The sequence below is a fragment of the Osmia lignaria genome, chromosome 12, assembly GCF_051020975.1.
Source record: "Osmia lignaria lignaria isolate PbOS001 chromosome 12, iyOsmLign1, whole genome shotgun sequence".
Taxonomy (NCBI): Eukaryota; Metazoa; Arthropoda; class Insecta; order Hymenoptera; family Megachilidae; genus Osmia; species Osmia lignaria.
Genome location: NC_135043.1, coordinates 7,412,377 through 7,424,397, shown reverse-complemented (window position 1 = coordinate 7,424,397; position 12,021 = coordinate 7,412,377). Strand labels below are relative to the sequence as shown.

General features: G+C 41.1%; 1 protein-coding gene across 6 annotated transcripts in view; it reads left to right on the top strand.

The window, feature by feature from the left end:
* Nucleotides 1-12,021, top strand: part of LOC117603154 (nephrin) — an 89,571-nt gene that overhangs the window by 43,443 nt on the left and 34,107 nt on the right. For all 6 annotated transcript variants that reach the window (XM_076691410.1, XM_034322018.2, XM_034322017.2 and 3 more), the window contains 2 exons: nucleotides 1,452-1,562; nucleotides 6,356-6,583. In XM_076691410.1, coding sequence (XP_076547525.1) covers nucleotides 1,452-1,562; nucleotides 6,356-6,583 — 339 coding nt within the window. The remainder of the gene's footprint in view (nucleotides 1-1,451; nucleotides 1,563-6,355; nucleotides 6,584-12,021) is intronic.

The window sequence follows — 12,021 nt, the reverse complement described above, 5'->3', positions numbered from 1 at the left end:
GAAGAAGGAGAAGAAGCAAAGAATATTCCGAGTGAAAATGGAACGTTCGAGTTAGAACAATGGAAAAGGAATCCTGTTTTCGCAAGGAAAACGAGTCGGTTGTCGGAAGAACAATGAGCAACGTTAGAAAGGTTGCATTTTCGAAAGAAGAGAAAGGGGATAAATGCGATATAAAAGGGTCGTGAATGCCGTCATTAGCGCTACTAAACCGTCGTCTTGGGTAGCATGGCTGTAATCTCGGCAAAGATTACGGTGGCCGCCTATTGTTACACCTTCAGGGACCGACGAGTCTCTTTCTCCATTTCGCTGGCTCGCATCGACGTTGAAACGACCATCGCATCGTTTTACAGAGAAGAGAGAATAGAAAACGAGAAATCGATCGATAACGGATTCTAGTTTCACAATTTTACGGCTACGGAATCGAATCGAATCGAATCGAATAGGACGGTTATAAATTTAACGCGATGACGTAACGGGTATAGCTTCCAAGTTCCTGATTATTTGGCAAAGGATTGATATCGTGAAACAAGTAACTTGGATCAATGACTACGTCTATTTAGCTTTCTGTATTAGACAAACCGTTAAATAGGTAGACATCTTTCAAGAAAACAGGTGAAATTCTTTTAGAAATTCACGAGTCTTTGACGTATGGATGGCATAGCAGTTGCAGTATTAATTGTTGGATGACCAACGGAATTCTAGCGAAAGTATGTCTCACCTAGGACTACTTAGTCATCAAGTACCAAGGATCAAACATTCCCTTCTCAGGAAACCTAACATACAAGTATATTAGTGTCATCTGAAGTCTGTCACTCCTAATAATATAAATTGGATTGCACGTTTTCACTCAGACACCAATATAATTCCAGAATTTGTATAGTTGAATTTTATCGAATTATTTCCTACGCATTTCCCAGCATTTTATTTAATCGATAAGAAATTCACGCTTAAACGCGTCACGATACTTTCCTCGTTTCCTTCGAACCTACGAATCCTTTTCCTCGGTTGCGGATGAAGGGTGGATGTATGCTTCCAGCTGACGTTGCCGCGACAATAGCCAGTGGCAATTTCCATCCAACATCCGGCGAAGGACAGGTTGGGATGAAACTCGGCCTGTTTGCGTTTCTTCCACTCGTATCGCGAACCAAGTCGACCGATGAAAGATTCGAAGACGAGAGAAAAGGAAAAAGAGGGAAAAAGAGAGGAAAGGAAAAGGAAAAAGAAAAAGAAAAGTGGAAGCTATTTTTCATTCATTGCCTGTCTGCGTCTCGCGCTTTCATTTCATTCCTCTTTTTTTTTTTTTATCTCTCTTTTCTTATTCCCTTTTAACTCTCCGATCGTTTATTCTCAACAATCGCGTACGATTTTCTGTTTCTGTCGTTTTCATTTGTCATTTGAACCGCGTTACAGTACAGGCCATTTACGTTTGTTTTCTCTGTTCCTGTTTGCAGTACCACCGGCCAAGCCGATAATCTACGATGCGAAGAGAAGGGACATGAGCAAACTCCTCGAAGCCTATCCCGAAGGAGCTGACCTGTTCCTGGTCTGCGAGGTACACGGAGGTGAGTGTCAACCGTGGCTTTTCACCCCCGTAAGATTAACGATACGTTCGACCTCCGGGGTTATCCTGTAAAATGCCACGTCGTTTCGCTTCTACTCTTACGTGTACGTAAGACCAGTTCACACGTAATATCGCGTCGCATCGCCTTGCGTAGCCTTTGTTTCAAATGCTTTCCAACACTTAACGTTTTTACATTGATTTTGAAAATTCTATTGCCGCTTATATATAATTATGTACAATAAACCTTGTAGTAAAAATTATTTTCCTTCGAAAAAAAAAATTTTAACTTATGAACGGTTTAAAGTATTATCCTGTTACCGGCGTCGCTGTTATTTGTTTCGCAAGAAAATAAGCTGTCGTCGTTTCGCGCTGATGCGAATTAATTGTTCGGAAGCCGGAGCTGAACTCCCGTCCGGCCTGCTTCAGATACAAGGAATAATGGATCGACGCTAGAAATTGCATCTGGCCTATTAAGGGGATGAATTATTATAAGTGGTTGGAGCGTCATTTATAAAAAGCCGACAGACAGTGGTCGAGCATCCGTCACACTCGATCAAACCGCAGAAACCGTACGTTTCCGCAAGAAAATTCATTCCCCGATTTCTCCAGGCTCGATAGAAAAATGCAATGAATCTTTTCATTTCGCGTACTGATCGACGCATTTTGTTCGTTTTGCTACGTACAGAAAAGAATTCATACCCCCGTGAAACTTTCCGATAGAATTTCAAGCGTATATCAGGGACGAGCAACGAGGCAATCACTCGGGACAATGTAATCCATTGTAACCCGAACAAACAACGCGGTGGTATGTTACATATTTGAAATGCTTTAGCCTTAAACAGTAAGTAAATAGACGGCACGATATGGCAAAGTTTAAGCATCGCGAATAACAACGGCCTTGTCTGTTTGGATTACAATGATGTATCACCGTGCCCTGAGCACTGTTCGCGCATCAGAAGAAGGAGCAGCTCCCTCAAGCTAAGAAGTCTTATTGTGGGTTGGCACTGGCCAATTCTTTTCTGATAGGTCCACTGCGTGACGAAATATGGGAACGAAAATAAATACGACAAAGTAAGACAGGATTATCGAATATCGCTGCGTCTCAATCCGTTCGCGTATTTCGTCAGTGGACCTATTAAAAAAAAATTTGTCATTTGGCACCTAGGCCTTCTTTTGGTGCGAGAACAGTAAGTACTTGATTCCTCTAATGTAACTTCACTTCATACATCAATTAATTAAGTAATTAAGAACAAGTACCTAATTAGGGCTTTGACAGTCCCCCCTTTGCGCACACAAACTAATTCCTGACTAAACTAAATTCGTTCTTCGTCAAATGTCGCGCACCAAGTGAAAATATAAGAAATATCAGAGAAAAATTGATATACCAAAGGTGGTTTTACTTTAGAAATTCGTCGAGCAGAGACGTGGTAAGCCGCGTTAGAAGGAAACATATCGCGCGTTAGAAGGAAGTAATATCCGTCGCGACGACTAAGGGTGAAAAAGAAGATTCACACGCATAAGCAATCGCGCGTAAATCTCGGAAGAAGAGGCGGTAGAGGCGCGAAAACCTCTTTCGAATCTTACGTACCGAACGAAAGATCCCATTTCCTGGAACCGCGAGTATTCACTGGCGCGAGGCCAATTCCATTTACGGCTGGCATTCGCGTTTTCGAAAAAGCACGAAACGAAGTAGACGAAGTTGAAGAACGAGCTAGCGGAGAAGGAAGCGGAAGAGTTGAGGCTACTATTTTTTTTCGAGGATACTCGCGGTGCTAGGTGTCGCGTCGCGTCGCGAATCTCCTGGATCGAGGCCAATTTTAATCTCGAATATTGTACCGTTCTCGCGACGAGAAACATTAGATAATCAGATTTCGATAATACGAAGGATCCTGGAAGCATGAAACAGACATAGGAACACTTCCAAGTATCGCACGATAATTCGAAGACGATACGAAAATGGTCAATTTTAATAAAATTTGGCAAATAGACGACTGTGCTTATCAACCATCAAGACAGCATCGAGTGTGCGAAAGATAAAGATAGACATTCGAGGATTCGCCTATACCTAATACCTTATACCTTATATCGAATAAGAAGGATCTTGAAAGTAGAGATGACGGTAAACTGGTGCGAGGTAGGATATCACTTCAATTCTCCTATTTTCCAGGTATCGTAGGAAAGTTAGAAGTGTACTCGATCGTAGATACCAGAAACAAGTTTGCCAAATGGCATTCACGTTGATTTGGTTCCTTTCGTGAAAGAAATCGGAAAAATTCCAACAATCGTGGAACTAACTTCCGAAATGTTTAACTTTCATTATACGTCTGACGTTACTTTGAATAATGGAATCTCGAAAATTAGCCCGAAGAACTGCCTCAACTTTTTCTCCGATTCGACCAAGAATTTTTCTTCGCTTTTCCACTTTTTCGCTTTCTCCTCGACCCAGAACGAAGAAGATTACGCAACTTACCTACAAGCCCCGACTATAGCTTGTTCAGCGCACAGTTTTCTGAACACGCGATTTGTCACTCGATCCTGAAGAAGCAAGTTTCAACTTGCTTCGATAATTCTTTCCTCTTATAAACGCCCAGGTAGCGTACGATTTGCTTTTTCGACAAAACTCACGGAACGGAACAGCGAACCAACAACGAACACGTCGTCGCCGAAACTTTTGATAAATTTATATTTTCCTTCCACTTCTGCGATTCCGCTGAAAAGCCGGGTTTCACGTTCAACCAGCAATTTAAATTGTGACGGACCAGCTTACCCGAAAATCGTCGGGAACTCTTGATGCGAAAGGATTCAAAGTTTGAACTCCCGTCGAATTCAATACAACATTGGAAATATAAGGAAACGTGATCGAACGTTGGTAAAAGTTCGGCGGACGTGGTCGAGTGGCACGAAAATAATTCCTTTGATATTATGCCTGCTCCTCTGTCGCGTAGTAACATTATTATACGAGCGGGCCACGGAACTCGTGATATATAACCTGTACCATTTATGATACCAGGTAGAAGTCGAGAGAGTAATAAAGAACCTCCTCTTTCCTCCGACATTCCCCCCGGCTCTTCCTTCCACCTTTTCTACTTCTCTTCTCAGGGAAGCAATGAAATAATTCCCCACGACGCTACGCTACGCGGACGCACACCGGAAAGTCGAGAGCGTGTGACATTTACTCCCCGATTCCTCCTCTCTTGTCTTCTGCTACGCCAACCTTGCGATCCCTCGTCTTTGTCATTTTACCCACCTCTGTTCCAGCCATACTCTCGGAACATAATTTGCTTTCGAAATGAACTAGGTCCCTGCTTGCTCGAACTACCCGATTCACCTCCGGAATACAATTATTCTCGCAACTCTACTTCTATATTCCAGCTGTACGCTTACACGCGTTACGATAAAGAGAGAATAGAAAAGTGTCACTATTTTATGGACGCGTTAACGATGCGCAAAGACGCAAAGACCAGTCAATTTTCTGAATTTAAAGTAAGTCGATGCTAGGTATACTGTCCGCGCACCAGAAGAAGGCACAGCGGTTAGATTGCAGTTTCCCGGGTAATTGATCTCGACTATGTTATCGGATAAATCAAGGTCGGAGAAGACGATAAGAAGTGTCCCGAGCTCGATATCAGGTGGCGTTACAAAGTTATGGCCATTTTAAAAAATCACAATTTGGAGAACTAAGGAGAACTAAGCTAAGCTAATTCAAAGGGTAGCTATTCTAGCTGATAAGTTGGGTTGGGTTAGGTTAGGTTAGGTTATTTTTTGGATTCGAAATTATCGGAAAATTTTTGAAAAATTGTGATTTTTTAAAATGGCCATAACTTTGTAACGCCACGTGATATCGACCTCGGGACACTTCCTATCGTCTATCAATAGTCGAGATCAATTACCCGGGAAACTGCAATCCAACCGGCTCAGCTTCAACAAAAGTCAGAGGAGTAAGGGGAATCGTGCATCCTGAATTGGCACCACCAAATTCTTTTCTAATCGAATATCGATGTGTCTCATTAAGTTAAGGTATTTCGTCAGGCAGTGGATCTATTAGAAAAGAATTAGGCGGTGCCAATTCAGAATGCACGATTCCCCTTGCCCCTATGACTTTTTAGTTTAACGTAATACTTCCGAAATCGATTATACATGAATAAGAAGCAACTCTGGTCAACGAATTTCTAGTTAATTACAGACACCGACGCGACGCGTAGATTCCTCAATTTCTAGGCGACAAGTTTACACGAATAATTAAAGCAGGGAATTAGATAGTGGTACGCGTGGAGACCTATAAATTGACGAACAGACATCGAGAGGTTTCCATTGAGAACCCAGAGGGAAGTCCCGTTCAGAGACGTGATTGACGACTGGTTTCCAGCTTCTGATACACATCTGTAGACACGAACGCTCCGTCTCGATATCTCCGTCTACGTCTACTCGAATTAGTCCAACTGCTTAAACTGTCCGATCCGACAATCGACCTGTTTGCTACGGATACTCGATAAAGTGGTTCATCAAGTAGCCTCGTCTTACAACACACTCGATAATTCTCTATCCGAAGCAATCTCAGCTGCTCCTATTATTATGGACACTAGTGTGAATTCGATTTTAATAACATATTTACATATTATTTGTTTATATTTTTATATAAATTAGATTTAATTATCAAGAATTCTAAAGTCTAAAGTCTTAAGTAATCGAAATTTAATACGATAATATGAATTTAATGTAATGGTATTCGCAGATGTACAAGTTACCGTTACCATTTGTCCGTACGTTCTAATGTAACTTGTTTGTTCGATTCAGGTAAACCTAGACCTCGAGTCGCGTGGTCTCTGGAGTCGCAGGTAATCGATGCGCCATCGGAAGTTCGAGAGACCCAAGGGCCAGCAGGTGAAACGAACGTCGTAACCATAAGCAACGTGACGCTGAAGGGTCTCACGAGAAGTCACTATCACGCGAAATTGTTCTGCAAGGCGAACAACACTCATTTAGCACCACCACCCACCACTGCTGTTATCATCGAACTTCACAGTAAGTATGGATACGTGATCATTCGCTAACCGTAATTATTACCTATATTACGTATACAGTGTACAATGTTGACAATGTGGACCGTCGAACGTTGAACAAGAAGGAAAACCTTTAAAGAAAACGAAACCGATAGTAGACGATAACGTTTTCCTCTTACTTACGCGAAACTTCCCTTTCCGAAAGAATATTTAGAGTAGCTGCTTTAAATAGAGTTTTCAGTTAGTTTTCAGTATTTCCCAAGCGGCTCTTTTACATTAACGGCTTCGTCCAGAATTACTCGCTTCAGTTTCTTTCTGATGTTCGTCGACCAGCAGCAAGACTTTCCGCGGCGGCCAATTTCATTTAAACTTGTTTATACGGTAGGAAAGTTTCTAGCGCGATGAATCTCGAGCGCACTGATTCGCTATCGTGAAATTATTAATATTAATTTCTCGTATCGACTGACGCTCGCAATCGTGGTGCAGCTTGATGAACGAAGAGTTTTTAATCGAATCACCGACCATGGAAACTCTTAATACCGTCTAAGAATACCAAAAGAGTTTCCTCCCTATAGGAAGTAGTTTTTTCTCGGACGGGACAGGGGCACGTTCGATTTAACTGTTGCAATGTAAGGCATTAGGTTTGAACGAGTTACAAATGTGCTGACACCGTATAGAATTGTTTTCCTCGAAATAATTTCACTACCTAACGATCGCTACCGGTTCTAGTACATCTTGTATGTATTTACGGAATGGTACTGCCGTGTGGAATGCCTTTCTTTCGATTTGTCGAAACGCTTCAAGAATGTCGATCGAAATCGGCATTGGTATCGTATCGGTTTCTCTTTGGACGCTGCGCAGCGTACCTAGGTACACACATACAATAGGTGTTCCATAAAATTTAATTGAACATCGCTGCGGGCGTACCGCATCGTATCGATGTATGCTCGGTTGGCCGCGATTCGGACAATTTCAGGCAATTCCAGAAGTAACGTTATTAATGACATCGGCCCACTGATTGCCTTTCGACCGTGATCCGCAACGTAGCTTGAAAAATGTTTCAATTTCGTTTGGTTGAATCTAACCGTTGTCCATTGTTATTGCCATTTTCGAAGGTCGTACGTATTGTGGACGTTTCATGGAAGGATGGGGTTTCCTCGTCGAAAAGTTGGAACAACGCGCGGTCAAATATTCCGCCTATTCTGGGTTGAAATCGAGGATGAAAAAAAGAAAATAAAATAAAATGTCTCATTCCTTCTCTTGTTCGAAGTGCTTTGGTCGCTTTTGTATTCGACGCGCGATCACGTGTATACGAAACTTACGGGAGAGTTAAAACGAGACAGAGAAAAAAGGAAAAAAGAAAGAACCAAATAAAAAAAAGAATAAAAACCAAAAGTAATGGACAAAGAGGGAGTGCAGAGAAGAAAGAGAAAAAAGGAAAAGCTCGTTCCACTTGAACAAGCTAGGCCGATCGAAGTAGCGGAGGAATGCCACTGCGCGGCAAGGGTTGAACGCGTTCGAGTTTCGTGTTCAAACGACAATAATTTCCTGCTTCACGGTTAATTGGCGTCGCTAATTATTGATCGTTTCATCGACATAACCGGGTCTCGGCTTCTACGGTTCGTCGGGCAAATTACTGTTCTTTCTTTTGAGCAGATTAAACGACGTTATTGAAATCTTTCGCCTTTTATAAAAACTAATTGCCAGTCACCTAGAACGTTGTCTGTCCCATCGATTCTAGGATAAGAATTTTAATTGAACAAGTAACGAATACACGTGAAACCAGTGTTTTGATAACAAGAAGAACGACAGATAAAATTTTGTTAATTCGACTATTAAGCGAACTCGCAACAACGCTGAAGTTATGTTTTTAAAATATGTATTTCGTTGTCAGATCATGTTAGTTTGGCGGCGCGGCCTCGTAAGCAACAAAAAGGAAGATGGAAACTATGCGTTTATGCTGAAAGTTGAGTACCAGCCGTGCCGTCATTCTGGATAGCGGAAAATCGTGTCAGTACCAGGCTATGCTTTGGACAACCTTTTCACTTTTTTGTTTTTTTTTGTTTTTCTCTACACAATTTTGATGTACTTACTGATCTTGACAGTTTCCCGCGTTTCGAGACAGCGGTCCCGTTTGCTGTCCAAACAAAAAGTTGCCTCGTTTCGCGTACGCCTTGGCGGAAATTAAACGAAAACTCTTGCCGATTAGTCGGCTGTTTTTTCTCCCATTTTTCTTCTACCCTTACTGTAAACATTCCTAGGAAAAGCAAAGAAATACAAATGTTCTAGTTGCCCGAATTGAAGATCAATTTACTCGCTTATTCGATGAAGAAAGAGGAAAGAATGGTAGAAAAGTTGAAATGACTTGATCGATTGCGAAACGAGGGAGCATTAGCGATAAGAGAAGACACTCCGCTTATGATCTACGATCTACAATTTACGTCTATTGTGTTAATCGTCAAAATAATTGTAATTTTCATCGAGGCCGGGGCACGATTTTAAACGATATTATTGGTATAATTTGGCAAAGCCGCAGCTAGTATCGTTACACTCTACGTTCATCGAGATTTCTCAAGGAAACGGGAAAGACCAGGGATCTGTTAAAACGTAAAAGGGAACGTTAGCAAGTTCTTGGAAGCTTCTGAAGCTCCAATGATTACGTGGTTAATGCAACGTTGGCAGATATTGCAATCTTCTCGCTTCTAATAGTCTCTTGAAAGTAATTTTCCACGCGAGTAATATTCAATTTTCTTTCGAATATCGGTGCGCAGAGCAATTAAAAATGCGTAGCTGCATTTGCGATGGTAACTGCTAGAAATATCGGCACAATCTCTTACTGTCGGAACGTCGTACGTCGTACAAGGGTAAGAGCAACGGGGTTAAAACGCAATATCTCTATTTGTTTAATTTCTGTCAACGTAAGCTCCTTCATTTTGATATCGTGGATACTCCTCGAGGCGAAACTGGGTCAAATTATATTTCGATTCGTCAAGACCCTTGACTTAAGAGGATACGTATATGTACACATACATATATAGATGTATATATGTATATGTGTTTCGTAACGATTCGTCTGAAGCAGGACGAAGTTAGCTTTCCACTAGTTCGGTTATTAGTAGCCTGCGGTAACGTCGACCAACTTTGTTTTCCCCTTTAAAAATCTTCAACTCCGCTCGTTCTTTCGAAAAATCTACATGTACCGTATTTGAATATTTATGTAAAGTTAAATCGAGTAAATTTTTCGATTTATCGAGTTTCTTTCACTTTTTTTTGCTAAACAAACTGCTAATTAGATGTAAAGAAAGCAAACTAAGAAAAGCAAAGGTAATTAATTGTAAGTAAAAGTCTTCGAACGTCGAGAATGAAAATCGTCTCAATAGAGAATGTTATTCGCCGTTTAATGCTTGATAGTCGATCAGCAGTTGATGAAAACAGTTGGTATTATTTCGTCAAAGGGTGAAAACGTAGAAGGCGAGATTCCAGCTCGTTATTAAAATCGAGCAATTTTCTCGAAGCCAGCTTCTCTAATTTCGCGTACTAATGAAAATCAACCATTCCGTGGAAAGGTAGCAGGAGAAAAATCGTCGCGGATAATTTAAACTCGTTTCGCGTACAACACATCGTGGCATTTTCACATCGTCGAACGGTCTATCAGGATATACAGGTTGAATCGACAAATTATTATCGCTCCTCGAGGCTACCAAAAACTCTAAAAAGAGACCCTGCCGGTGCACGAACAAATACCTAGCCGGTGCGAGCTACGAACCGTTTTCGATACACAAATATGCAGATATATTCGATGGAATTGGTAAAAGAGTCGCTCGAACTGACTGTATTTTCGTTCGAAGAGGAACACGTACTGTCCTACCTATTTCACCCGTTGGAGAATTCCAATCGTATCGATCAACGATCCTTCAATTATTCGATCTACGCTTCGTCACTGCTGCTTCCAATTAGCTGAAGATTAATAAAAACAAAGGGACCGGTGCAGTGCTTCGTTTTATTAGGCGACTGCGTTTCGCGTAGAAGAATGTTAAAACCTTTGATCGATTCGATCGGAAAGCTGCTAAAAACCAGTACCTCTAACGCGAGATATCGTTGAGAAAATTTTCAACGGTGCATTCGAATAGAATAAAGAAGAAATGAAGTCCGTGCATTTCTCTTCTGATTCTGATATATAGAAAAAGGAAAAGAACGAGAAGCAAACAATTTTTTCGATTGTTTCGATACAATATACATAGTGAAATACGTATTTAGAAAAAGGAAATCATTTCAAAGTAGAAAAAGAGAAAAAGAAAATGGTATTAAATTCGTCAAAAGAATGCTTTAATAATGAAACACGTAAAAGATAATGGAAAAGTTTAGTACGTATGTAAAGCATTGTTACATTTTATTATTTCTTTACTTTCAAATGTGTTTCTATTATTTTCTTGACGATTGGTATTCTTTTGTTTACTTACATATATACAAATGTAAATGTTTCTGTACGTAGCAGCTAGTCGTTTCATTGTTAATCAGGAACACTATCCTGATTGTTTCGCGTTTTAACGAACAGTTAGTCAACTAAGAACGGTTATTAACGTTAATGAAAAGCTGAAGCTTCGTAACGAGAACACGAATAAGCTTTAACTCGTTTGTAACAATATACATGTGTATGTATCTGTGTATAGGTAAAAAGGTTAAAACGATTGGCGTGCAGTGTGCATACTGCTTTGCGTTACTACTCGACTCGGGAGAAGGAGGTTGGTCTGGTCGTCGAGCGTTCATGAAATATTTATCCAAATATTTACGATCAATTTCTACACGGATTCCCGTGGTTCGTGCAAATAAACGATTCGACCAAGGCTGACGGTATGGCGGTGGGCGACTCGAGTTCTCGAACCCGTCTGCACAGTCCGGCCAGTCGGGTGTACCTACTCCAACTCGTTACACTTTCAAGCAGTTGAACCGAGTACCCTTCGATTATTCGCCGCGCACCTCATCTAACCCGCTCCCAATTAACGAACGATAGAGGAACCGACCGAGTTTCGATGTTTCGTTCGAACCGTGGATAAACCTCGAGTGGTCGTTAGACGTCGTTGAAGAAAAATACGGCAGAGAGATTCTCGACTGATTAACCAACCGACCTCGTCACTCGATTCGTTCTTTCTTTCTTTCTCTCTTTCGCGAAACAGACGTTAATTTTATCAACCAACTTCGTTCCATTGTATTTGTCCCCTCACTTTTTTTAAAATATAAATAACCTATTGGATTATTCTTGGTAATAAGAGAAAACTAATGATTATTGAAGTAGCCCGTTCATAGAATTCGTTCGCACGATAAATTTATACGTTTCGACGTTCCGCGGGAAGTTGCAAATCTTTAACAGCGAAAGGGACACGCGGTCGCCTTCTACCGTATTTATTTTCGCTGAAAGTCGAAGAAGTTGCAGAACGATCAAGATCCTCTTCTTTCAAACGG